This window comes from Grammomys surdaster, unplaced genomic scaffold (genome assembly GCF_004785775.1).
Source record: "Grammomys surdaster isolate TR1022 unplaced genomic scaffold, NIH_TR_1.0 126313, whole genome shotgun sequence".
NCBI lineage: Eukaryota > Metazoa > Chordata > Mammalia > Rodentia > Muridae > Grammomys > Grammomys surdaster.
This window is the reverse complement of record NW_021621113.1, coordinates 2854254-2881904: the sequence shown is the minus strand read 5'-3', so window position 1 is coordinate 2881904 and position 27651 is coordinate 2854254. Positions and strand designations below refer to the sequence as shown.

Here is a 27651-nt window from a genome sequence, read left to right as displayed (position 1 = left end):
GCTCTAATGGAAATCTTGGTGTCTGACTTCCTGGATGCCCTACTTGGGTATGGAGGGAGCTCTTTTCTTCCGCTCTTTGCGTCTCTGACTGACCCCTTCTGAGTTTCAGTTCTACAATACATAGCATTTAGTCTTCCATTTCTCATTCCTGGCTTTCCTTTCTCACACCCATCACTTATCCCTGGGTCAGCCTCTCCCAGCGTCCCCAGCTTCCCATCCCGTTGGCGCAGTCTTTCCCTCTCTTCCGGCCTCACTTTGCTCTAACCCTCGCGTTCCCCTCTCTCCAGAAACGCTCCTTTCATTTCCAGGCTGGAGGGGCGGCCCCCCGCTTCCAAACAGCAGCACCGCTCCCCCGGGACCTCCCCGGCTCGGCCGTTGAAGGAGGCGTGGTCCAGGAATAACAGGTCTCCTGCCGCACGCTCCGCGGGCCCGAGCGCAGACAAAGACATTCCACGGCGCCCGCCCCCTCCGCGCACTCCGCCCGAGGGAGGGGGAGGGGAGACACGTGTACCGCTAGCGCCGGGTCACGTGGAAAAGAAAAAGAAACGAACGAAGGCGGCGGGCGCCCGCGCAGGCGCCATAAACTCGCAGCCTGAGCGGGGAGGCTACGTCTTCAGTCGGCGCAGGCGCCGTCGCCCAACTGGGGACTTTGTTCTCCGCGGAGAAACTCAAGGGCGGTGCCGGTAGGCGCCTGCGCACGCGCGCCGCCTCATTTCCGGTGCTCTCTCGCTGGGTCGCTCGGGTCGGCTTCGGTCGCTGTCGCTCCCGTTCTTCCACCCCCGCCAACCGCCGCTCGGGCCTCAGTTGCTGCCGCGTTGCTTCCTCGCTCGCTCGCCACACATCATCCCCGATGCAGCGCCGTGACGACCCTGCCGCGCGCCTCACCCGGTCCTCGGGCCGCAGCTGCTCCAAGGACCCGTCAGGTGCCCACCCCTCGGTGCGTCTGACCCCGTCTCGGCCGTCGCCGCTTCCTCACCGGTCCCGAGGAGGCGGAGGTGGGCCCAGAGGAGGCGCAAGGGCCTCGCCCGCCACGCAGCCGCCGCCGCTGTTGCCTCCCTCTACCCCGGGTCCCGACGCGAGTGTGGTGGGTTCCGCGCCGACCCCGCTGCTGCCCCCGTCAGCCACAGCCGCGGTCAAGATGGAGCCGGAGAACAAGTACCTGCCTGAACTCATGGCTGAGAAGGACTCGCTCGACCCGTCCTTCACTCACGCCATGCAGCTGCTGTCCGTAGGTAAGCGGATCTCGGCGTACCTCCCGGTCTCCCGGTCCTGGCGGTGGGTGGCCGCCGCTTTGTTCTTGCCCCCGCCCCCCTCGGAGCTCGGGCATCTGCACCCACAGTCCCACCCCGGCTCAGGGTGTAAGGGAGGATTTCTGAGGCACGGACGAGGCCCGAAGAGGACTCGCGATCTCCGAGCGCGGAGAGGTTGATGGATAGTGCTCCCGCCCCCTTCTCCTCCTCACGTAGTAGTTGCCCCGCGCGCCAAGGACCAGCTCTTAACCGAGACGAACCTATTTCTCCCCGCTTTCCCAAAGAGAAAACTTTTTTTTTTTTTTTTTTTGGTTCGCGGGTAGTGGAGAGCGTCTTGACCTGGGGGTGGGGGTGGGATAAAAGGTAAAGACAGCCGGGATGCCGGTCCCGCTCGGCGCATCTACGGAACGGTGCGAGATTTAGCGGGAACTCGGGTAAAGTTCATCAGATGTTGGGGCTTGAGAATCCGGGAGCTTGAGGTTTTTCTCAAGCAGAGTTTTTCAGTTTTTTCATTTCGGCCTATCGAATAAGAATTGCTGCAGACCCGGATGGTTTTTCTCCTTTATTTTAAAATGTGGTTTTGAAGTTATGTAAAAGTGGGAGAAAATAACCCAGGAGACCGTGGAAAGAAATGGTAGAGGGTGGTAAGGGACGGCAGGTTCTTTTGTGTGAGATGACCGAGAAATTGGGCTTTTTGTTTTAGTTTTTGCTCGAGTAGAGATAATTTAAGAATGGTAGCCTTTAGCCGGGCGGTGGTGGCGCACGCCTTTAATCCCAGCACTTGGGAGGCAGAGGCAGGCGGATCTCTGAGTTCGAGAGTTCGAGGCTAGCCTGGTCTACAGAGTGAGTTCCAGGACAGCCAGGGCTCCACAGAGAAACCCTGTCTCGAAAAAAAAAAAAAAAACAAAAAAAAAAACCCAAGAATGGTAGCCTTTGTTCTCTGCTTGTAGACTAGCGAGCTCTCTTCTCATGGCTTGAGTGACTTAGACATTTTTCTTATTCAAACTGCCTGTTGGACCCTCACTTGTAGTTAGACATGGTTTTAGTAAGTACTTTTTTATGATATCTAAATTTTATTAAGCCTTTAATACACTTCGGGGGAGAATTCTTTTCCCCTCCCCTTCGGAGAGCGCTGCTCCAGAGCCCCCAGATCTCCTCAGATAGCGTCCACTACACAAATCAGCAGACTCTGGCCAGAATGGTACTGTGGACAGTTCATTGTGAAAATACCATTAAGTGTTAAGAACACTTTCTGCTCTTCCACAGAGGTTCAGTTCCCAGCACCCACATCAGGTGCTCTCAGACACCTGTAATTTCACCACTGGGGGATCTGATGTCCTACACAAGCACTCAAAATACAAAGCTGAAGAGAAATAAAAGAAAAATACCGTTTTCTTTCAACTATTCTGTCTCCCAGCATTGTTGAAGCGACTTTACCTTTTGTACAGTGCAAAAAGGTCACATATCTACTATGACTTAAAGACCTGCTTTTCTTTCTAGTCAAATATAAAAACAGCAAGTAAGGGGCTTGAAACACAGTAAACAAAACCTGTGGTCAGTAAATAGAAACATCAACTGTTTGCACTGAAGTGCCTCTGTTCTGTAACATTCAGGTTCTTGTGTTTCTGTTCTTTTGTTCTGACAACTTAGTTACTGGGAAGGATTTTTATTTTTCTCTCTTTTTTTTTTTTTAAAAAAAAAAGCAAAAAGGAGACCGTCTCAAGTAGCTGAGGCTGGGTACTCACTATATAGCCAATGGTGACCTTGAGCTTGTGGTCCTTTTCCTCCAGGGTTTGGGAGGTTTGCCCACCACACTCGGTTTGTGCAGTACCTAGCATCAGACATAGTACCTTACTAACTGATCTACATATTCGGGCCATTTTTAAAAAATATTTTTTATACTGGTTTGCAAATAGCAAACACCTGTGTTTGATTGACTTCGAATAAATGCCTGCAGACTGAAGAATTATCACTATGATAAAGGTTTACTTGGTAGTCTTATTTTTATTTCCTCAAATCTTTATAACCTGTTAGATTAATTGCTGAAGGATTATATCAATTTTAAGATGTTAACTTTGGAGACTGAGACCCCTAACTAGTGACACGGTCCTGAGAACCTTAGTAAGTCTCTGCAGTGTCATCTGTAGAGTGGTGAGTGTGAAGTCTAAGTTATATGTAAAATCAGCCAGTTTCTTTTGACCTGTACTCACTAGATAAGATGTCACCATGGTTTTCTTCTAAATTCCTATATACATAAGGCATAGTTTGGCCTTTCTGACTTCAAGTGTGGGTGATCATTTTCTTTTCAGCAGGTTTTCCAGGGTATCGAAAATACTGTTTCTTAAATGTTTCTTTTAGCTGTGCAGTCAGAGTTTAACTTTGGTGTGGTTATTAAGAGAAAACACAGGCCGGGCGGTGGTGGCGCACGCCTTTAATCCCAGCACTTGGGAGGCAGAGGCAGGTGGATCTCTGAGTTCGAGAGTTCGAGGCCAGCCTGGTCTACAGAGTGAGTTCCAGGACAGCCAGGGGTACACAGAGAAACCCTGTCTCGAAAAAAAACAAAAAAAAACAAAAAAAAAAAAAAAAGAGAAAACACAGCCAGGCAGTGTTGGCACACGTCCTTAATCCCAGCACTTGGGAGGCAGAGGCAAGCGGATTTCTGAGTTCAAGGCCAGCCTGGTCTACAGAGTGAGTTCCAGGACAGCCCGGGCTATAAAGAGAAACCCTGTCTCGAAAAACCAAAAAAGAGAAAACACTAATTTTTAACCCTGTCTCGAAAAGCCAAAAGAAAAGAAAAAGAAAAAAGAGAAAACACTAATTTTTAAAGTTGGGTCTTTTTTGCTTTTGCCTTATTTAAATTTTTTAAATTTTCTTTTAAATTTTATTAATTTCTATGTGCATTGGTTTTGCCCGCGGTGTCTGTGAGGTTGTCAGAATCCCTGGGTGTGGAGTTAATAGACCACTGTGAGCTGCTGGGAATTGAACCCAGGTCCTTAGGAAGAACAGCCAGTGCTCTTAACTGCTGAGCCATCTTCCTGGCCCCAGTTTTTGTGTTTGTTTGTTTTTTTGTTGTTTTGTTTTTTGTTTGCTTGTTTGTTTTTGAGCTAGGATCTAACTCTGTAGACATAGACTAGACTGTCTTTAGACTTAGATCCAGCTGCCTCTCTGCCTCTGGGTGGCTGAGAAGACAGTTCTGTTACCATTACAGAAGAGATAAAAGGTACACAGATAATAGTTGACTAAACTAACAGTTAGCAACATCAACAGGATTTACAATCAGTCTACATTTGAGTCACACACTTGACTGTTTTTTTCCTTCCAACAGCTAAAAGTATTTCCTTGGTCCCTCATTATTCACTGCCTGCTGCAAATTGAATTTTAAAAAGACAGACCTAATTGGTTGAAATCAGAAAGGTATGGGAAAGTCTGGAGTGCTAGTAGGGAAGTGAGGATGAGGAAGCTGAGATACAGAACACTAGAGAGCAGTGCCCAGCTCTTAGCCTTTTCTATGCAGCCTTGTCCATTTCCTATAAAGTTCATGAGACCCAGACCACCGTTTCTGTTACCACCACACAGCCCTCCCTGACCCTTGCCCAATTTATTTTGTATTTATTATCTTCTGGTGTGCTATGTACAATGTGTATGTATCTATATATTCATAGATGTCTACACATACACTGTGGGTTGGGGGCAGGGAGTCTCTACATAGTGCTAACTGTCCTGGAACTCATTGTGTAGATCAGGCTGGCCTCAAACTCAAAAAGATATATCTACCTTTGTCTCTTCTGTGGGATCAGCCACCATGCCCAACTATAATTATATATCTGTTGATTATCTCCTTCATGGTTAGACTGTCAGGTCACTATTTGTAGTGATCTTCTGTCTACTTTCTCACCATTGTCTTCCTCTGACTTAGAAGGTGCATCTCAGAGTGGATTTGTACTTTGCTAAACCTTACCTTGATGGGAAAATACAGAATTCTGAGGAGCATAGCGATATCTATGTATGTATGTATGTATTTTTGAGGAGGAGTGTAGAATTTGAGTGTAGACTCACTGCTGTGGGCCAAATTGATGTTCAGCTGCAGTGATGCAATCAATGCAGATATGCAAAGATGCAGTTACCTAGCCATGCTAGACTTTTTGAGACAGGAAAATTTATATAAAAATGCTAGTCTGAGCCGGGCGGTGGTGGCGCACGCCTTTAATCCCAGCACTTGGGAGGCAGAGGCAGGCGGATTTCTGAGTTCGAGGCCAGCCTGGTCTACAGAGTGAGTTCCAGGACAGCCAGGGCTATACAGAGAAACCCTGTCTCGAAAAAACAAAAAACAAAAAACAAAAAACAAAAAAAAAAAAAATGCTAGTCTGTTAATGTTCTTTACAGTTAGAAAAGTAGACATTGTAAAGGACTCAAATAGTGAACATTTTAAGTAGAATAAAAGTCATCAGAAGATCTTTATGCAAAAGGTTTATGTGCCATGTCCTCAGAGGGAGGGAGACTAAAGCTATAGAGAAGACTTTTATTAACCTGTTTTTTGTATTTTGTAAACTGATTCCAACTAGATTAAGTTTTCTGTCTTGAAGGCCTGGAATGTAGTTCTGTTGTAGAAGGCTTGTTTGGCATGTACAAGAGCCTGTGCTTTCTTCAGCACAGCAAAGGATTTTGGGGGGCTGGGGGCAGATTTTTGCCTTGATAAGTTGAATATAAAGTAGCAGATAGAAAGACATTGAAGATGTGACACATGGACAGGTTTAAGACCAAGAAATGGGCCTGAGATCATGCATTAGGAGTTTCCATACATTGCTGGTAATTGGCACAATGACTCTGGATAACAGAATGGATAACTGATATTTCATTTGAAAGCAAAACACTCAAATTCCTTAAAGCTCAGCAACAAAACTGGACTTGTTAGTACAGGCCTGTAATCCCAGGTGCTCAGGAGGCCAAGACAAACCTCAAGTTCAAGGTGTGCTAGAGCTACAGAGTACAGGGCCAGCTTGGGAATTTAGTGAGACCATGCCTCAAAATGAAAGTGTAAAAGAGGAGCCGTGTATAGTTTAGTGGTAAGATGCTTGCCTAGGATGGCGATGGAGCCTAGAACTAACTGTAAACCAGTCTGGTCTCATGGTCACAGAGATCCTGTGAGTACTGGGATTAAAGGGGTGTGCTACCGTGCTCTGTGATAATGCAGCATTTTCTTGGAGACAAGATCTTGCTGTTTAGCTTGGGCTGGCCTTGAAATGTTGGATTTAATGCTCTCAGTCTTTTGATTGATTCTAGCATTTTTGAGAAAAAAAAAAACAGTAAGGATGAACAACAGATTGAAGGTTACTAATGGTTAGGGAAGAAAATAATGACTAAGCCGATAACTAGGATAAATGGAGATGGAAAGATGGGTCAGCATTTAAGAGCACTTACTATTTTTACATGGGACTTTGGTTTAGTTCGCTGCATTCACATTTTGACTCTTAACTGCTTGTAACTATAATTCTAGAGGGTCTGATTGATGCCCTATCTGGACTCAGAGTACCAGCCATGCATGAGGTATACATACATACAGGCAGGCAAAATGTGGTCAGAGAGTTATCTGAGCAATTAAACACGCTTCCAAAGAACCAGAGATCAATTGTAAGCACTCATATGGTAGGTCATAGCTGTTTTAACTCCAGTCCCAGGGGATCTGATGCTCTCTTCTGACATACACTGTCACCGGCATACAAGTTGTGGGTACACATGCATTCATGCAAAACACCCATACACATAAAGTAAAACAGTTTGAAAAATACACATAAAGATTTTTCTTTTTTTTTTTTTTTTTTTGGTTTTTCGAGGCAGGGTTTCTCTGAGTAGCCCTGGCTGTCCTGGAACTCACTCTGTAGACCAGGCTAGCCTCGAACTCTCGAACTCAGAAATCCGCCTGCCTCTGCCTCCCAAGTGCTGGGATTAAAGGCGTGCGCCACCACCGCCCGGCATAAAGATTTTTCTTTAAAAAATATTAATTTAAAAACAAATTTCCTGCTGGGCAGTGGTGATGCACGCCTTTAATCCCAGCACTTGGGAGGCAGAGGCAGGTGGATTTCTGAATTCGAGAGTTCAAGGACAGTCAGAGCTACACAGAGAAACCCTGTCTTGAAAAACCAAACCAAAAAAAAAAAATCATTGTCTTATCTTCCCAAAAGATGACACTAACAGAAAAAGATGTAGTGGCTGGAAGTAATACATGAATGAGGGAAGTTTCTCTCACAGAAGGCCACTGTCTCGAGTGCTACGGTCACAGGCATATTTGGTTTAGGGTTAGCCAGGGGAAGCTTCCTTTTCAAATGAATGAGGACGTTTCTCTCCAAGGATTGCAGTTACTTATTTTGATGAATGTAAAAATGCAGAAATTGGTAACAGGAGAAGGGATGCCATGGTTACCCGTGTGAGCCAAGGGGATCTGGAGTATAGAGGACGACACCATTTCATTCTTTGGAGCAGACTTGCTAAGCTGGGTTGATGCTTTAGCAAAAAAAAAAACAAAAACAAAAAAAAAACTTAACTGTTTCGTTTTGTAATTAGTTTTTAATCAAATGTTAAGAAATGAATGTATATAGTAGTCTCTTCTTAATCAATGGAGTTAATTTTACATATATATACACACACACACACACACACACACAAAATTTGTTTTGGTGATACTGAGGATTAAACCCCAGTGCCTTTCTTTGTATGAGTGCTAAAAAAGTGTTCTACCATTGAACTCTGCTTTCTTTTTATTCCCCTCCTCCCCCCGTTTCGTTTGTTTGTTTTTCAAGATACGGTTTCTCTGTGTAGCCCTGGCTGTCCTGAAACTGACTCTACTCTACAGACCAAGCTGGCTTGAAACTCAGATCAGCCAAAGGCAGGCATTACCACAGCTCAGCTTTGTTTAACTTTTATTTTGAGGCCAGATCTCACTAATTTTTCCAGGCTTGATCTTGAAACGCTCCTTCTGAGTCCTGAGATTGCAGGCTATACCACTGAGTCCCATCCATAGATTTTTTTTTTTCCAGGCTTATCCAATATTAACCTTTCATGTACATTCTGGTTTCTTTTTTGTCCTCTTGTCCCCTATCCCCCGCACCCCTTGGAAGGGGGGTTGGTTTGAGGCAGGGTCTCATAGCCCAAGCTAGTCTTCAACTTAGAATCCTTCTACCTCCCAAGTGCAAGGGTTTATAGCGTTCCTCAGTGTATCCTGTAGTAAAAGGTCACTTCATAGTGCAGCAGAGCCAGGATTCAACTCAGTTCTATCTACCCCTCAAAATGTATGTCCTAGTTCAGTATGAATGATAGTACACATCTGTAATTCTTGCCCTCTGGAGGCTGAGGCAGGAAGAGTGTTTCACCTAGGTGAGACCCCCCTTTAAACAAACAACAGCCCTGTTCTTTGCTCTGAGATTCATTAAATAGTCCTAATTTTTGGAAGTTTACAGGGAGACTGAAGGGAGGAAAATTAGTAAAGGTTTAAAAAAAAGCCCTAAGCTTAATTCCACTTACTATGTCAAAAACAATGAGTTGATGCAATTGATCTGTCTTTCATTTGGTGGCAAATTCTGTAACATTGCTGAATTCAGGTTCCTTTGGCCACTAAATGGGGATAGTATTGGTTAAAATGAGTGCTTGAAGACTGCTGACACATCAAAGACACTGGATAAGATAGGAGAGATTATAATTGCTAGGCTGAGAAACAGATGTGCCACATCTCTGAGTTGTTTATACCTTAAGCTTTTCTTTCTTTGGCTCTTGGGACATCCAAGGTCTTCAGAGGCCTGGGCAAACAACATTTGAGGGAATCAGTCTTAGAAATGTTGTTTAGAACGTGCTTTTTTGCCTGAGGGTAAGACAATCTTTTTAGTTGTTGATCAATCTTTCTCTTTTTTTAGACAAGTTCTTGATGTAGCTCAGGATGGCTTTGAACTCACAGAAGTCCTCCTGAGTGCTAGGTTCACAGGCATGTGCTACCATCTTTGGTTAGGGTTAGCCATGGGAAGCTTCCTTTTCAAATTAATTTCTTTTGAGGGGAGCAAAAACTGTATGGATATCTGACATGTAGTTCACTATATAGACTACCTGCCTTTGCTTTCCAAGTACTGGGATTAAGGGTTTGTACCCCTTCGCCATGTGTAAATTGTAGTTTGTAAAACTTTATAAAAGTTAGCATTTCACTGCTAAAGTGTCCTTTGTCCTCTACTAAGGGAACACATGACAGATGTGAGATTTGAAGTTAGAAAATGTCTAGTGTTTTGTTATTTTTAATATATTTTTATTTTATATATATGACTGTTAATACCTACATGCATATATGTGTGTCGTGTGTTTGGATGCTTATGGAGGCCAAAAGGAAGCATCTGGGTCCTCTGGAACTGGAGTTAAAGATGGTTGTAAGCTACCACAGGTCCTGGGAACGGAACCAGTGTTCTATACAAGAGCAGTGAATGCTCTCAACCATTGAGCCATGTCTCCAGTCCCACACTTATGTTTTACTCTGTTTTCTGGTACTTTAGCGGCTTGTGACCTAGAAATAATTAACCTCTGCAATTTTCAAATTCTCAGTTATATTAGCAACTACAGTGAGTTGTTTTTAAGGGGAAATTAGGTAATATCTGTATGGTATTGAATAAATGTTCAGTTCTACTAAATGTTGAAGATGACCCTTGTTGAAGGCTCAAGTTGTTTCTATTCCTGCTTTCTTAGCTATTCTGACTCCTTTGCATGTATGTAAAGGTCTGGTGTTTTCCTCAGTTCTTCTCTACCTGTTTATTTTATTTTACTTGCTACATTATTTCTTTTTTTTTTTTTTTTTTTAAAGATTTATTTATTTATTTTATTTATGAGTACACTGTCGCTGTCTTCGGACAGACCAGAAGAGGGCATCAGATCTCATTACAGATGGTTGTGAGCCACCATGTGGTTGCTGGGATTTGAACTCAGGACCTCTGGAAGAGCAGTCAGTGCTCTTAACCGCTGAGCCATCTCTCCAGCCCTTTTATTTTTATTTTTTTATTTTTTGCTACATTATTTCTTAAGAGATATTCTCTCGCTGGGTAGTGGTGGCACAGCCCTTTAATCCTAGCACTTGGGAGGCAGAGGCAGGGGGATTTCTGAGTTCGAGAGTTCGAGGCTAGCCTGGTCTACAGAGTGAGTTCCAGGACAGCCAGAGCTACACAGAGAAACCCTGTCTCAAAAAAACAGAGAGGAGAGAAGAGAGGGGGGAGAGGGGGGAGGGAGAGAGAAAATATGAATGAATGAATGAATGAATGAATGAATGAATATGAATGTGAGTCTCTCACTGAACCTGGAGCTCACTGATTTAGACTGCTGGCCAGCAAGCCCAGGGAACCCCATGTCTCCACAACTGCAGAGTCTAGATTATGAGTAGCACTTTGCTTATGATGCTGGTACTGGTGATGATGATAGGAGGGACTTCATATTGTCATCTTGGTGCAGCAAATGCAGATGACGGAGACATCTCCCTGGCTCTACTAAAGAAGGAGGCCCTAAATTTATAGGGTACATTATATTGTATATAAACAAACCTTCCTATCATCAGTTTTGCAATCCAGTTGAAGAACTGAAAGGCCTAACTACATCTCAGTAGTTAAGAACTACACAGGAGCCCTGCACTTAAGAGAGGTGTAGGCAGGGGGATCAAGAGTTCCCATCTTTGAAACAGCAAATTCAAAGTACAGTGGTTCTGATAATTGTGTCTGTGGCTTTGGTGGTTATGATGATTTCAGAGGTGTATGCTTATCTCTAGGTTTGTCATTGTATATACTACTGTGTATAGCATTATTGGGTCAGACTTCAGGTGAGAGTTTTCCTTTAAATTTATGAATTAGTGTTTTGTGTGCATGTATTTATTTAGCTGAGGAGGGCAGAAGAGGGCATTATATTCTCCTCAAACTGGAGTGATAGATTGTTGTGAACCACCATGTAGGTGCTGAGAAAGGAACCTTGTGTGTCCTCTACAAGAGTGGCAAGTGCTCTTAACCACGGGGCTATCACTCACTCCAGCCCTCCCTGTTGTTATTTTTAAATTACTATGTTGTGTTTTCTTGTTTTGGACATTGAGTTTGGTTTAGATAGTAATTATGTATTGCCCACATATTAAGAAGTAAACTTTGATCTTGAATACATGTTATTTTGTCTTTTTAGGTGGTTGGGTTTTGGTTTTGTTATTTATTTTAGAAAAGGTCCCATTCATCTCAGGCTATCCTCAAACTTTGTGATCTTTCTGATTGGTTCCTGAGTGCTGGAACCACAGGCAGACACCTCATTCTTTATAGGTTAATTTTGCTACTATTTTATAAATGTGAAAACAAATATGCAGAACAGTTAAATAACTTTCTAAGTTAACCACAACTAATGTGTGATAGAGCAAGAACTCTTTCAAAACTCAGGCATCTCTTAGTCCCCTTTGTATTCTTTTCTTGTTGAAGATTTTGATTCGTCCTAGTTTTTAGAATCTTTTTCCCTACTTCACTGAATTAATTTAGATAAATGCATATGTACATTTTTTTTTTCTAGACAGGGTTTCTCTGTAGCCCTGGTTATCCTGAAACCTGCTCTATAGACCAGATTGGCCTGGAGCCCAGAAATCTGCCTGTCTCTGCTCCCTGAGTGCTGGGGTTAAAGGTGTGCTTGGTCAGTGCAGGTGCTTGTAAGGCAAGAATGAATGGATGATATTGACACTTTAGGTGAGGGTGGGAAGCAGGGTTCAGGTTCCATAGTTAACTTCTTACAGCTGTGCAAGCCTTATCCAGTTTATCTAAAATTAGTACATTTCATCTGAACTGTTCGGTTTTTACACAGTACTTCACAATTACGCTTTAAGCAGTCTTGCCAGATGTCTTTGTAAGTACAGAAATTAAGTTCTGTTTTTCTTATTCAGAGATTGAGAAGATTCAGAAGGGAGAGTCAAAAAAAGATGACGAGGAGAATTATTTGGATTTATTTTCTCATAAGAACATGAAGCTGAAAGAACGGGTACTGATACCTGTCAAGCAGTATCCAAAGGTAATGTAAAAGGGACTCACTTCTGAGTTCATGTTGTTGGCTGTGATAAAGACATGGGATGGTCATGCATCCATCTATATAAAGCTTCCTGGTGCTTGAAATACCTATTTTTGGGAGTTAAAATAGCAAAGCCCATAACTTACAGCATAATTATAGTCAAGAAGGAAATAGATACTTTTAGAAATCAAAAATAATTTCTTTTTCATACATTTTGTTCAGGCTCTTGGCCCAAAGTAAAATTCTGGATCATTTTATGAAAAGATTGAGCTAGAATTTATATGTATAATTATATGCATGTATATTAATATTCACACCATGTGCATGCTTTGTGCTTAAGGAAGCCAGAAGAGTGTATTAGATGCCCCTGGAATTGGGGCTACAAGTGGTTGTGAATTGCTATGTGGTTGCTGGGAACAGTACCCAAATCTTTAAAAAAAAAAAAAAAACAAGTAATATTAATTATGAGCCATTTTTCTGCCTCTGACTTAGAGTTTAAATCAAATAAAATATAAAATATCCTCAAATCAGATGAAGTCAATTTTACTTATTTAATGCATATGAATATTTTGTTTTCATGTATGTACATACAAATGTGTGGTTAGTGCCTGAAGAAGACAGAAGAAGGTGTGGGAGCCATTGGCAATGGAAGCACAGATGGTTTTAAACTACCATGTAGGTGCCAGCAGGCCTAACCTGATTCTTCTTGTAGAGTTCTTAACCCCGAGCAATCTCTCCAGCCTCTTAGAATTAGCTTTTTTAGAGAAGCTGCTGCTGCCAGGCAGTGGTAGCACATACCTTTAATCTCGAGGCAGAGGCAGGCAGAACTCCGATTTTGAGGCCAATCTGGTCTACAGAATGAGTTCCAGGACAGCCTTAGCTACACAGAGAAATCTTGCCTTGAAGAACCAAAAACCAAATTCCCCACTCCCCCCCACACTGGCCCCCAAAAAAAAAAACAAGGAAAAAAAAGAAGATTCTTTTAGACTTGAAAGATGGCTCCGTGGATAAAAGTTCTTGTCATCACACCTGAAGACCTAAATTTGATTTCTAGAACCCATTTGATAGGAGAAAACCAACGTCCTGACCACGTGTGTGGACTATCTGGCACTCCATTGTGTACATGTTCTGGTGTACTCCAGCCCCTCTTGTAAATAAATAAATGTAAATTTTTAAAAGAAGTGTTCATCATCATCTTTTTTAAAGGAAAGTAGCTAGATTTTAGTTTACCATAGATGCTACCATGAGGTACATTTGTTCTGTTGTCTCTCAGAAGTGGGATGCCTGAGTCTGGTCACTAATAAAAGTTTATGCATGTTAAATGTTTATGTTAAAGTATTTACTAATAGTTGCAGTAAGTTGTGGAAATAGTACCAGACTTTATCAGGAAATCCGAATTCAGAACTACCACTTCTAGTTATATAACTTGAAGCTAATCACTAATTATTATTAAATATTAGGTGTAATATATCTTGAGTAAAATTGGGATCTCATACATAAAAAGATTCCAACTTTATAGGGTTGTTGAAGATCAAATGGCATGTTATATATAGTTAAATTTTTATAGAGGCAGGTGTATTAGAATTCTGTTTTTTAATTTTCTGACAGTTCAATTTTGTGGGGAAGATTCTTGGACCACAAGGAAATACAATCAAAAGACTCCAGGAAGAGACTGGTGCCAAGATCTCTGTCTTGGGGAAGGGTTCAATGAGAGACAAAGCTAAGGTATGTTGAAAATAAAACCCTAATGCCTTCTAGTTGTCCAGTGCCTGACATGGATGCTTTATGCAAGCAAACATTCAGACATTTAGAAGTTTGTGTAGGGGTGGGTTTGGGAGATGTTGAGACAGTGTCTCACTGTAGCTTTGGCTGGCCTGGAACTTGCTGTATAAACCAGGCCGCTCTCAAAACAGATCTGCCTGCCTCTGCCTCCCACATGCTAGGGTTAATGACATGCATTTCTGTGCACTACCCTCCAGCATACAAAATATGACTGTTGTAAGTTTTCATTGCATGTAAGCACTCATTGGCAATGTTGGAAAGAGTCTAGATATGTCCTAATGATTCCCTCTCCGTTTTTAAATGCATTTATTTTATGTATATGGTTGTTTTGTATGCATGTACATCTACACATCAGAGGAGGGCATCTGATCCCATAGGACTACTGCAGTTATACAGTTAGGAGCCACCATATGGGTGCTGGGAATTGAACTCAGGACCTGGAAGAATAGCCAGTATTCTTTACCAATTAAGCTATCTCTCCAGCGTTTTTGTTTGTGTGTTTGGTTGGTTGGTTGGTTGGTTTTTCCTTTTCCTTTTGGCTGCATTATGATATAAGTAAGTAGCATTGTTCGCTTTGGTAAGCTTACCTCTGAAAAGTTGACATGAGAACTGAGTATGCTAAACTTAACCATGTTGAAGACACTAAAATGTGAACAGCACACCCTGTTTTCCAGCGACAGGAAGTAATGAGACCAGTGGTGTTCGGTGCTGGTGAGTTCGGGGTTTGATCATGGGATGTCTAGCTAACAGGAATGTGAGACCTGACCCTAAGACGATAGAGTCCAAAAGTAAACATGACTTAACCTATTTAAGAGGTGTTTTGTTTTGTTTTGTTTTTTTAACTTTTCATTCCACAGCACCCTACACAGTGTCCAGTTAATTGACAAGAAACTTCTAGCACACATAATGGTTTTCCCTTCTAGGGTCAGCTTTTTAGATAAGTCTTACCTGATAAATTTAGAAAAATTTTTTTTTGAGGGCCTGACTTTTAGGCAGTTTAATTGATCTTGTTTTCCTCATCTTTTTCTTTTGTCCTTTACATTAAGTATGTTATTTTAGTTAATTAGATTTCTAAGAGATTTTCTTGTCTGTCCTGACTTTGTTTTTTCCTTGGAACTCCTGGATAGTAAAAGCACTTCGGCAGGGCCAGTGGCAATAAGAGAGTACTAACGGATTTAAAACTAGTGCTTGGCCATAAATGCATACATGCCTGCCCGTACCAAACACTGAGCAAACAACTGTTAACCTGAGTAGATTCTAAGTTTTAATGTGTTATTCCTAATTTACTGCAGTGAATGCTCCAGTGGTTTAAGGAAACAGTTAACCAAGTGGCTTAGTTAGGGTTCTATTCCTGTGAAGAAACACCATGACCAAGGCAACTCTCATAACAGAAAACATTTAATTGGGGCTGGCTTACAGTTTCAGAGGTTCAGTCCATTATCATGGTGGGAATCATGGCAGTGTGCAGGCGAACATGGTACTGAAGAATGATCTCTGAGAGTTCTACATCTTGATCTGAGGGTAGCCAAAAGGAGAGTCTGTTCTACCCTGGGAGGAGCTTGAACACTAGGATCCCTCAAAGCCCACCTACGCAATGACAGACTTCCTCTTAGAAGGTCATACCTATTCCAACAAGGCCTTACCTCCTAATAGTGCCACTTCCCATTGGTTAAGCATATGAAATCACTAATCAGTTACAGTTTTAACAGGTAGTATGTTAGTTCTAGGACTTGCTTTACTTTCCTTAAGAGTTTTTTTTTTTTTTTAAAGATATTTCTTGCTTTCCTTTTGACCTACAGGTAAAGATACTGTTTTCTTTTAGTCTGTATATGAGTTGATGTTTCTTTGCATTTTCCGATAGGAGGAAGAGTTACGCAAGGGTGGAGACCCCAAATATGCCCATTTAAATATGGATCTGCATGTCTTCATTGAAGTCTTTGGACCCCCATGTGAAGCTTATGCTCTTATGGCCCATGCCATGGAAGAAGTCAAGAAATTTTTAGTACCAGTAAGGAAATGCATATTCTTTATGGTCTAAGCAAGGGAGAAAGTAAGATTGTATTGTTGAAAAGGCTGTGGGTCTTGACTAGGGTCTGTGCTTTTGTTCAGTTTGCCGAGGTTTTCCCACTACTTATACCTCATCTAATGTGGCTTCATTAATGTGTACTACTCTCTGTTGTTAGTCTCTTGGGTCCCTGATGTGTTAACAGTTTGCTTAACAGATTTCATAAGGTCTTGATTCAGTTCACTATTCTGGCACTGCTGTGGAACCAGGAGATGGTATTAGGAAAATGACTTAAGGTAAGTCTGCAGTTAAGGAGTCTGTGTTAGACTCTTAAACCTAGAGTTAACAACCGGTAACTTAGAGCACCAGTGTTAACAAGTTAAGTGGTGGAGATTTTTTATTCAGAGTCTGATTTAGAAGAGGTGTATGTTACAGGCTTCACTATTGACATATAATTTTTTGTGTGTTTTTTTTTTTTTTTTTTTTTGTTGGCTTTTGTTTTGTTTATTTGAGATAGGATCTCATTGTGTATCTCTGCCTGGCCTAGAACTCACTGTGTAGATTAGGCTGGTCTCCAGCTTGCAGGGGTCTTGTCTGCCTTTGCCTCTGCCTCCGAAGTGCTGTGATTAATGATGTGTTCCACTATAATTCTTTAGAGTCACCCGATTATAGAACAGGTTAAGTATCAGTTATCTGAACTGTTCTTTAATGTTTGGGAATCCCTCTCCAGATTTTGGAGTTTTTCCAAATATATAATGAGATTTCTGGAGGCTGGGACTCCAGTTTAAATAAAACACTGGTTTTTATTTGTTTTGTTGAGAACCTTTAATGCTGTTCAGGCTTGCTTTGAATTTTTCTGTGTAACTGACAGCGTCCTTGAATTCATTGATCTTTATACTCTTATTTGCTATTATTAAAGCCTTGTATTGCTACACCCGATTTTGTGTATTATGTCTCCAACCTTGGACTTGTTTATGCATGTTAGGCAAGCACTCTACCAACTAAGCTATGTTTCCAGCCCCTCAAAGTTAATTTACATGTACGAAATACTAAATAGTAGACTAAAGTTTATCTTAATTGACAAATGTGACAGTTGGAGACTCCTGAGGAATGAGTTGGGCATTGGTACTTACCTAATCGAAATAGCAATGATATGTAAGGTCAAGACAAGTAGACAGTTGCCAGGGACATTGCTCTAATTATGTCATTCTTAAAGTAGTATTCAAGATAAATGACAGTTCACCAGGTACTAAGGTTGGATATTTGTTGTAGGAAATGGGAGGATTTTATGTTCTGCAAATGAGTAGAAAGCATTTGACACAGAAGCAGGATAACTGGATTCAATTCCCACAGCTCATGTGAAGATGAAAAGAGACTACAAAGTTGTCTTCTGATGTCCACACACATACTGTGCCATATCCATGTATGCACAATGGCTCTTGAAGATCTCAACTATGAGCAAAACAGACATAAGATGGTCTTTAATACCTGGATAGTAAGAACTACACTGTATTTTAGGGACAGAAGTTTGGCTTGGCAAAACAGAAAAAGAGGATTTCCCCCTTTCCTCATTTGTGGCTACACTGAGAATTTTACTCAGGGCATTGTGTGTAGACGAGGGATACCTTCTTCCATCTAGCTATACTCCTAGCCCTTCAGCATGTCTTGTAAGGATCAGAGTTCCCAATTGTACAATAAAATCTTGGTAGGGTCATTTTGGAGTTTTTCCAAACTGGAAAATCCATACAAAGCTTATTTATATAGCACCCAATACATAGAACTTCATTAATGGTAGTGTCTTCTATTCTAGGAGAAGTAACTGTTTGCAAAGAATGTATTTGATACTAATCCAGGCCGTCAGTTATCGGTTGTTTGGCTTGTCTTGAGAAAAGTTTAGTGTATAGAGAAAGGAAGTGATCAAGGGAGAGCTAGGCAGGAACTGGTTTCTAAAGAATTTCATATATGAGAGTCTGCTGTCAAGATTTTCCTCAAAGAACTAATAGTGTAATTTGACATCAAAGGATTTTGACTTGCGACTTCATCTAGGCTTTCAACTTTGGGAGTGGTATTTTGAGATAGGGTTTCATCTCACTGTGTAGCTCTAGCTGTTCTAGAACTCAAAACAGTAGTCTAGACTGGCTTCTTTCTCATAGAGATCTGCTTGTGTCTACATGCAGACGTGCTATTTGGTGGGCCTCGTGATTTTTAGAAGGAGCAGATGTTACACGTATTCTTTGTTGTCTTTAATTCCCAGGACATGATGGATGATATCTGTCAGGAGCAGTTTCTAGAATTGTCCTACTTGAATGGAGTTCCTGAACCCTCTCGTGGCCGTGGGGTATCTGTGAGAGGACGAGGAGCTGCCCCTCCTCCTCCACCTGTTCCCAGGTAAAAAAATAGTTGAAAAGGAAATACAAATTTGACTAACTTGGGAAGAGTCAAGGGTTTATATAGTACATCAGGTATGGAATTTTAGTTCTTAGCAGTCTGACCATAGTCAGGTGTAACAGTCCTACTGAAACTTAGGGGCTTTTAATTTTGGATAGTCCAAGCACTTAAAAACAAAACCATCCATCTGTCCGTCCATCCATTTGTGAGCTTTGGTGGTGGTGCGGGGACTGGGGGGATTGTAACTGTGGATATGTTAGGAAATGGACAAAGTGGTAGGAATCCTATCATGTTGGTCTTGGGGACTGAACTCAGAATGTCAGTCTTAATCATCTCGTGTGTTTACCCACTAAGCCATTTCATCCGCAGTTGCCTTTTTTAAAAACAGACTATTAATCACTATGTAGTCGTGGAACTTGCTACATAGACCAGGCCCGTCTGAAACTCAAAAGAGATCCACTTCCTTCTGTCTCCCAAGTGCTGTGATTAAAGTCATGAGCCATCAAGCATGACTACATGATATGGTTTCAGAATTTTACCTTTTGTGGTTAATATTTATATAATATTCAGACAGTCTAAACTTTTCCTGAGGAACTGTGATCCATGATTGACCCCAAAGAATCTTCTAGTTTAAGTCCCTTATATGTATATTATTCTGTGGTTTTTTAGTCTGTTTTAGGGATAGAGATGCACCACAGTTGGTAGAGTGTTTGCCTAGCATGCATAAGTCTCTGGGTTTGATTCTAGCACTGTAAAAACCCCAGGGTATGGTGACACAGTTTAATCCCAACACCTAGGAAGTGAAGGCTGAAATACAAGGTTGTCCTCTTTTACATACTGAGTTCAAGACCAGACTGGGTTGTGTGAAACCCTGTCAAAAAAGGAAAGGAAAAGTAAAAAAGGACAAACAAGAGCTACAGGCTCTGACTTACCGAGTGTGGCCACAGAGCCTTCCTTTAAGAAATTAAAATTAGGAGCTGGAAAGATGGCTCACTGGTTAAGAGCACTGACTGCTCTTACAGAGGTCCTGAGTTCAATTCCCAGCATCCACATGGTGGTTCACAGTTTTCTGTAACTCAAGTTCCAGAGGACCCAACATCTTCCTGTTGATACTTTCTTCTGGCCTTTGTGGGCACAAAGTGTACATGTGGTACACAGACATGTGTGCATGCAAGTATCCATACACGTAGAATAAAAATTGTAAAAAAAATACTCATGTGTATGCATATATACTGGAAAAATTAAAATTAAACGGCAGTGGTGGCAAATGGCTTAATCCCTTCACTCAGGAGGCAGAGGCAGGTGGATTTCTGAGTTTGTGGCCAGCTTGGTCTACAAAGTGAGTTCCACACAGAAACCTTGTCATGGGGGTGGGGAATTTAAGGTTAGCTGGGTATGGTAGCATACAACTTGAATCCTAATACCCAGTAGAGGCAGTGGCAGGTGGGTTTGTATGAGTTCCAGAACTACTTAAGAGGCCTTGTCTCAAGTAAGTTGTTGAAAAGTGTAAAATCATTCTACCTCCAGAATTTATGAATAATCCTTAGTATGAATGTGGCCTAATTATTAAAATATCAAATTAATGTAAATTTTCTATTTGTAGAGGTCGTGGTGTTGGACCTCCTAGAGGGGCTTTGGTTCGTGGAACCCCAGTGAGAGGCTCCATCACCAGAGGTGCCACTGTGACTCGAGGAGTGCCACCACCACCTACTGTGAGGGGTGCTCCAACCCCAAGAGCTCGGACAGCTGGTATTCAGAGAATACCTTTGCCTCCTACACCTGCACCAGAAACATACGAAGATTATGTAAGAATGATTTGAACAATGTACCATTTCTTCCATACCTAGGTTGCCAGAGAAAGTTGAGTGATAAGAGTCTACTCTTGTATGTAGATAGAAGACACTACTTTAAGATTTGGAATCTGAGCTGGGCGGTGGTGGCGCACGCCTTTAATCCCAGCACTTGGGAGGCAGAGCCAGGCAGATTTCTGAGTTCGAGGCCAGCCTGGTCTACACAGTGAGTTCCAGGACAGCCAGAACTACACAGAGAGACCCTGTCTCGAAAACCCCCCCAAAAAAAGAAAAAAAAAAGATTTGGAATCTGTATTCTTGTTCAGTTGATTTTAACTATGAGATGATTTTTCTACTATTTTATTCATAATTACTAAGTCTGTATAAGTTGAATGAGAAGTAAGTTGTGGTTCAACATACAGAATTTTACTGAGATTGTAATACTAAAGCCTTTTGAGTTGTGTATTTATTTTCTGTTCTACAGTGGATATTAGTATATTTGAGACTTTTTCATAACCTGTTCATTCAGAAGCCCATGATCCCCTATGGGTTGTGATTCTCTTCTTTATGCATTTCTGACCTACTTTATTGTTCCAGGGATATGATGATACATATGCAGAACAGAGTTATGAAGGCTATGAAGGCTATTACAGCCAGAGTCAAGGGTGAGTCAGGCAAGAAGTCTTGTCTGTAGAGTGTCCCAGATGGATCGTGGATAGAGTTGGAGAGACTAAAGATTTGGGCAAACACTAACCTAAGGAATAGTGTAACTTAACGTTTTGAAGGTATTTCCTCTGCTTTTGATGACTTGAAGGTACAATTGTGGATCTGAAAATTTGGATAACTGAATTTTATGTTAATTTAGGCTTTGAAGCTAATTGATGAACAGTTCCTGAGCTACATAGAAAAAATAGAAAAATACAATTAGATAATTTTTTATTAAGAAGTGTCATTTGGGGGCCGGAGAGATGGTTCAGAGGTTAAGAGCACTGACTAGTCTTCCAGAGGTCCTGAGTTCAATTCCCAGCAATCACATGGTGGCTCACAATCATCTATAATAGGATCCAGTGCACTCTTCTGGTTTGTGTTTCAGGACAGCTACAGTATACTCATATAAATAAAATAAATCTTTGAAAAAAAATGTCACTCAGGTCAAGAATGAAGTGCCACAGTTGGTAGATGCTATCCCAGCATGCACGAAGTCCTGCATTTCATCTTAGAATGAGATCAGGAGTTCAAGAGTAGCCTAGGATGCTGGAAGCTTTGCCTCATGACAACACATCAAATCACCTCATTCCACCCACACTGCCGATGATAGGAAGAACAAGCTAGAAATTTCACCTAGGTTTTGGTTTTTATTGTTTGTTTGTTTTCTTTTGTTTTCTCTTAAAATGCAGCTTAGATTTTGTGTATATATGTGTCTAGCCTATGATTGCTTGGAAAAGAATCTCAGACATTTGTAATAGGGACAAAACAGGGTCTTTTCCTCTTCTCTTCTGGTGAGCTATATGAATTTTACATACATGTTCATTATATTTTGAGAATCTCAATTTAGATTGTTATTTTTCCACACTAAATTGTATGATATTCCTCCTCTCCCCCATCCCCCCATACTTAAATTAGGCTTTTTGGTAAATGTATGGTTTATACATGTATACACGTTGTAACTATTGGTGGGGTTAGGAATAGAACAGAGCATATATTTCCCCCTATTTTATAGATAATAAACTGTCCGAGATGTCGACTATTGAAAGAATGGTAGCATGAAAGCCTTTACTGTTGTGTTTTTGTCTTTTTCAGGGAGTCAGAGTATTATGACTATGGACATGGGGAACTTCAAGATTCTTACGAAGCCTACGGTATGTTTTTATGTCTGTGGTGGGGTAAATGTGCAATTAAGTGCCTGGAAAAATTTTGGTTGATGGATTCTTGTGAGTCAGGCAGTCACTTCCCTCAGGCAACACCATTAGAAGACTTCTGAGTTGGTAGATGACACTTTGGGGTTCTGCTTTTTTTTAAATCCTATGGTTTGTGTGTCTTGGGGGCCAGGACTGGTGCACTTACTTCCCATTTCTGCTGACTGGTTCTGTTAGCGAATGTGCGCCTAACTCAGCTGGTTGTAGACCTTTTGCTACTGATCCCTTGGCCATGTTGGTAGATATTAAGAACTCACTTGTTTAGCTCTGTTCTCCTCCCCGCTCCCTCATTAAAAAAAAAAAAAAAAGAAAGAAAGAAAAAAATTGGAACTCTGAAAATAATTCCATTGCAAAGAAAATGCCAGCTGAAAGCAGCTTAGTAGAACTGACAAGTAGGGAAAAGTAGTACCTGTTAGAATCAAATCAGAGGTTTTCAGGGGTGGGGCTAAGTCGTGTGAATAGTGGCACTAAGCTCCCTCTGAGTTGGGAAACACTTCAAGTTATTTTGTCTCAGATACCTCAGGCTGGTCTGCACTATGGAGCTGATGGTGACCTTGATTTTTCTGATTCTGGCATTATAGCATGTGCTACCATGACTGGTTTTATGTGGTACCTAGAGATGGAACTCAGGACTTGTCTGTTATAGTCTATCTGGGCTATATCCTCAGTTACTAATCCCATAAAGCAGTTAGGTTTGGAAGGTAACCTTCTCTGAGGTTTGCTTGAAAACACATTGCTCAAGTATCCATAGAGCTAAATAGGGCTTTGTATTAATGGGTCTCTGAGGGTAATATCACGTAGCACTGTAACGCAGAGAGAACAGTCTTCTTTTTTTTTTTTTTTAAATATTTATTTTATGTGTATGAGTACATTGTAGCTGTCTTCAGACACAGCAGAAAAGGGCATCAGATCCCATTACATATGATTGTGAGCCACTGTGTGGTTGCTGGGAATTGAACTCAGGACCTTGGGAAGAGCAGTCAGTGCTCTTAACCTCTGACCCATCTCTCCAGCCCTGAGAGCAGTCTTCTCAAGCAGAGAGGTCTTCTGTTCCCCCTGAGGAGTTCCCTACCAAGAGGCTTAGCTGCTAAACAGTTCCTCCTAAGATACTCTACAGAGAGAGTTAGAAAAGGAATCCATTGGGTCCTCTCATAAGAAACTAAGCTTAACCCATTGACACTATAGCCAATCAGCTACTGACACACACACCCCTCCAAATAATTTTTACCAGTTTTAGCTAAATAGAACTGCACTGTTGCCATAGTAACATTGTGGCGCTCCACTCATGTGTCACTGAGCTTCTGCTCAGTATTTCTCTCTGAAATGAGTATGAGGCACAGTGCAAGAGTTTCTGTGTGTATTTGGCAAAACTGCATTTCTGTTTTTGCTGGGAAAAAGACAGAACTAAAGAGCATGAAATCCAGCATGGAAGCACATGACTTTAATCTTAGCAGTTGGGAAGTAGAGGCAAGAAGATCAGGTCATTGTCCAATATATACCAAATTTGAAAGCAGCATGAGCTACAGGAAATCCTGGTTTGAGAGGCCATGGGATGTTGCAGACTGAATCCTAGGCACTCGAGACTAAGGTAGTAGTAAGATTATGAGTTTGAAACCAGCTTAAGCTGTATACTGAGTTCAAGTTTACCCTAAGGTGCAATGCACAATGAGCTCCTGTCTCTAAACACGGAGAGCAGGCTATTATTCTGTTTCTGGTATGCTGTTGCTATTACTAGTATGTTCTGGTGTCTGCCTCTCTAAAGAGAATTAGAAAAATAAACTTTGTTGTTATCCAGGAACATCTTGCAAAATAGGTGGGCCTTGTGTGTCATCCTTAGGAACATAAATAGAATTCTTTCTTAGTTAGGGGTTCATTGATCTGAAGAGACACCATCTGATAAAGGACTATGTCTAATTGGGCCTGGCTTACAGTTCCATAGGTTTGGTCCATTATCATAATAGGAAGCATGGTCATATGCAGGCAGACGTTGAGCTGGAGCAGCCAAGAGTTCTACATCTTGATCCACAGGCAATAGGATGGGGCTGAATCCATGGCCAGGCTGGAGCATATATATATGACACCTCAAAGCACTGCCTCCACAGTGACACATTTCTCTTAACACGGCTATGCCTCCTAATATCTCCACTGCCCATGCACCAAACATACTCCGACCACAAATGCTATGCAGCTTTCTGACCATACAGAAAAGTAAGACATGTGTTAATGGTAGCTAGTATTTACAGGGAGGCATGAATTCGTATGGTGGAGATGGAAGAATTAGAGGGAAGAATAAGCTTAAGCAGTTTATCTTCCTAAGAGGTCATCTGTAGAAGTCAGTGGTCATCATCTCAGCCTTTGGTGACCTACATGAGAAAGGAACTAGGAGATTCTCAAGGGTTTTCTAATGCAGTGTTTGAGTAGCCGTTCATCCTCTAGGGCTTGGGTACCTACCATGTGGTGGAGAGTCTCAGTTAATGTGGCCTTTGTTTGCTTTTGGAGAAGCCGAATATATTTTTCCATAGTGAAACCTGACTTGCTCTTGCAATGAAAGTGGCTGAAAACTTGTCATCCCATGGCATGTTTTGCCATCCCAGCTGAGGCTGACTACCAAATGACTTTGGGAACAGGAAAAGCCATTGCAGACCCACTGACTCTTTTACTCCTTCAAGCAATGTGTTGCATTTTTCCAGGTTTTGGGACTGCGTGTCAATTATGTTGCTTATGGAGAATGTTGCTGCTCAAGGGAACTGTACAGTAATATACAGCTAGCAATTTGAATTCTTTTCCACTCAGAGTGGTGGGAGATTACCCTTGCTGATCAAGGAGGATCAAATAAAGAGGAGAGCAAGGGACGCTTGGATTATGTCATGACACTAGAAGAAAAACAGTATTATTGGCTACATATGCTGTAAACTCTTTTGCTTTTCCCACAGGACAAGATGACTGGAATGGGACCAGGCCATCACTGAAGGCTCCTCCAGCGAGGCCAGTGAAGGGAGCATACAGAGAGCACCCATATGGACGTTATTAAAAACAAACAGGAGGGGAAAATATCAGTTATGAGCAAAGTTGTTACTGATTTCTTGTATCCCAGGATTCCTGTTGCTTTACTCACAACAGACAAGTAATTGTCTAAGTGTTTTTCTTCGTGGTCCCTTTCTTTTCCCCACCTTCCTCCATTCTTAACTCTGCATTCTGGCTTCTGTATGTAGTATTTTAAAATGAGTTAAAATAGATTTAGGAATATCGAATTAATTTTTTAAGTGTGTAGATGCTTTTTTTCTTTGTTGTTTAAATATAAACAGTGTACCTTTTATAATAAAAAAAAGTTGAGTTAAAAAAAAAACACAGACATGTTAGTTTCAAAAGTGGCATTGCTTGCTTAAAGGTTCTGAAGTAAAGGCTTGTTAACTTTTTCTTAGTTTTGATTTGAGGCACCCCGTAAAGTCATAGTTGCAGAATCCCAAACTAGGCTACATTTCAAAATTCAGGGCTGCTTAAGATGTAAAATCAATGTTAACGGCAGTAGGTGCCACCATGTAAAAGTGAGCTCAGATGTCTCTAAAAACATTTCCTTTAAAAGCACATGGCGGTTGAATCTTAAGGTTAAATTTTAATATGAAAGATCCTCATGAATTAAATAGTTGATGCAATTTTTAACGTTAATTGACTTAAAACAACAACAAAATTAGGTTTGTAAAACTGACTTTTTCATTATGTGGGTTTTGAAATCTAGCCCCAGACATACAGTGTTGAGAGATACTTAGTGGGGGAGGGGTGGGGTTTGAAAAACATTGATGGGGGAGAGAAGCTAGCCACCTAAATGGAATCAGATAGAGTTCTTTTTAGCCACAATCTTTTCAATAATAGTACTAATAATCAAATTTTCAGTATTTAAAATGTCAAGAGTATTTTGTCCATCTGAGATTCTGCACTCCATGAAAAACTCACTTGGACACTGGGGCCAGAAGCTGATGACAGTCATTAAGTTGACTACTGTCAGTCTTGAGCTGTTCCCACGGGAGTTAAGTATGTCTCAACACTAGCATGATATAAAAAGGGACACTGCAGCTGAATGAGAAAAGAATCAAAATCCACTTTGTACATAAGTCAAAGTCCTAATGGATTTGTACCGTCCTCCCATTTTGTTTTCGGAAGATTAAATGCTACATGTGTAAGTCTGCCTAAATAGGTAGCTTAAACTTATGTCAAAATGTCTGCAGCAGTTTGTCAATAAAGTTTAGTCCTTTTTTAATCAAAGTAAATGTGATGAATTGTCATTTTTGGGGGTGGACAATAAAATAGTTTTCTCTTTCACATAAACTTAAATTAACTCTAAAGTTAATGGGCTTGTTAAAAGTTTGGAGACATTTTTAAAAGTGGTGGTGGGGATTTTATTTTAAGGTTACCAAAAAAAAGTTTATGAGTTGTTAAGTTTTAGTTTAAAAAGAATCAAAGCTTTTTCACCCCCTGGAAGTTGTTGAAAGCAGTTTTATCCAGTCCTATCAAAAAATTCTAATTTTTAGAGAGAAATACCCAACTGACACAGATTGGTTTTTATATGAAGGTACAGGTACTTCAAGTGCCAGCCACCCTGGCTTCCGTCTTCTGTAGAGCCCCTAGGTGGCCTTAAATAATAACACTAAATGTCTGTGTTCAGCCATTGATTTCACCTGTGTTCAGATACCACAATTCAGCAAACCCTGGGTGCCCTTGAGGGTCACCCTTGCAATCCTAGAGATGCAGTAACAATTGAGCTGGCCTTGGGAAGGAGCTGGCATGATAGACTTGGTCCTGAACTTCTCCCACAAGACTATGAAAACAGTGGAATTGGTTGGCCCTTTGTAAAAAATCACTCTTAATTCCCCGGGACCTCATTCTTTCCCTAAGAGCCACCTAAACTGCTCGGGGGTGAAAAATCCTCTTGTGTGGAGTGCCGAGCTGCCTGTAGCAGTGCATGATGGGCATTTTTCTTTTCTTTTTAAAACACACCAACAAAAACTGTATTTATAGATTGTGATAAAGTGCAAATAACTGAATTTTCCACCATGGTTTGAAGTCAGCTTTCAGGGCATTATGTCTTGTTTTGATGAAAAGAGATCACTCTATACCCCCCTTTTTAAAGGAAAATTATCGCAAGAGAATCAGGATGTGTAAAGCTAACATGCATCGCAAAAAACCAAAGGTAACATAAATGTCTGATTTTAATAGCACATATTTCTCTTTTATATAAACTGTGACAGCAACTTGCATAAACAATTCTTTAGTTGTTAATTTTAATGTTAAAACTTTGCAAAACTTGTTTAATAAAAATAGCTGTAAAAAGAAAAACCATATGCTGCCGCATAAATTATCCATAACTCTTAATAATCCTGCCCATCACAAGTGAACTGTAATGTAACCTGGGCACAAAGTCTGACATCTTAAATGACACATTGTAAAATTTCAATGACTGTAGATGAGAAGGCCTGCTGCACCCCAGAGTAAAG

General features: G+C 41.2%; 1 protein-coding gene across 1 annotated transcript; it reads left to right on the top strand.

Moving 5' to 3' along the window:
- Positions 1-700: 700 nt before the first annotated feature.
- Khdrbs1 (KH RNA binding domain containing, signal transduction associated 1) lies at positions 701-26422 on the top strand. Its single transcript, XM_028759600.1, has 9 exons — positions 701-1232; positions 12160-12284; positions 13890-14006; positions 15925-16071; positions 18323-18456; positions 20060-20261; positions 20844-20911; positions 22047-22105; positions 25096-26422. Exons 1-9 carry the CDS (start codon positions 851-853, stop codon positions 25191-25193), a joined length of 1332 nt encoding a protein of 443 aa, XP_028615433.1. The 5' UTR covers positions 701-850; the 3' UTR covers positions 25194-26422.
- Positions 26423-27651: the final 1229 nt, after the last annotated feature.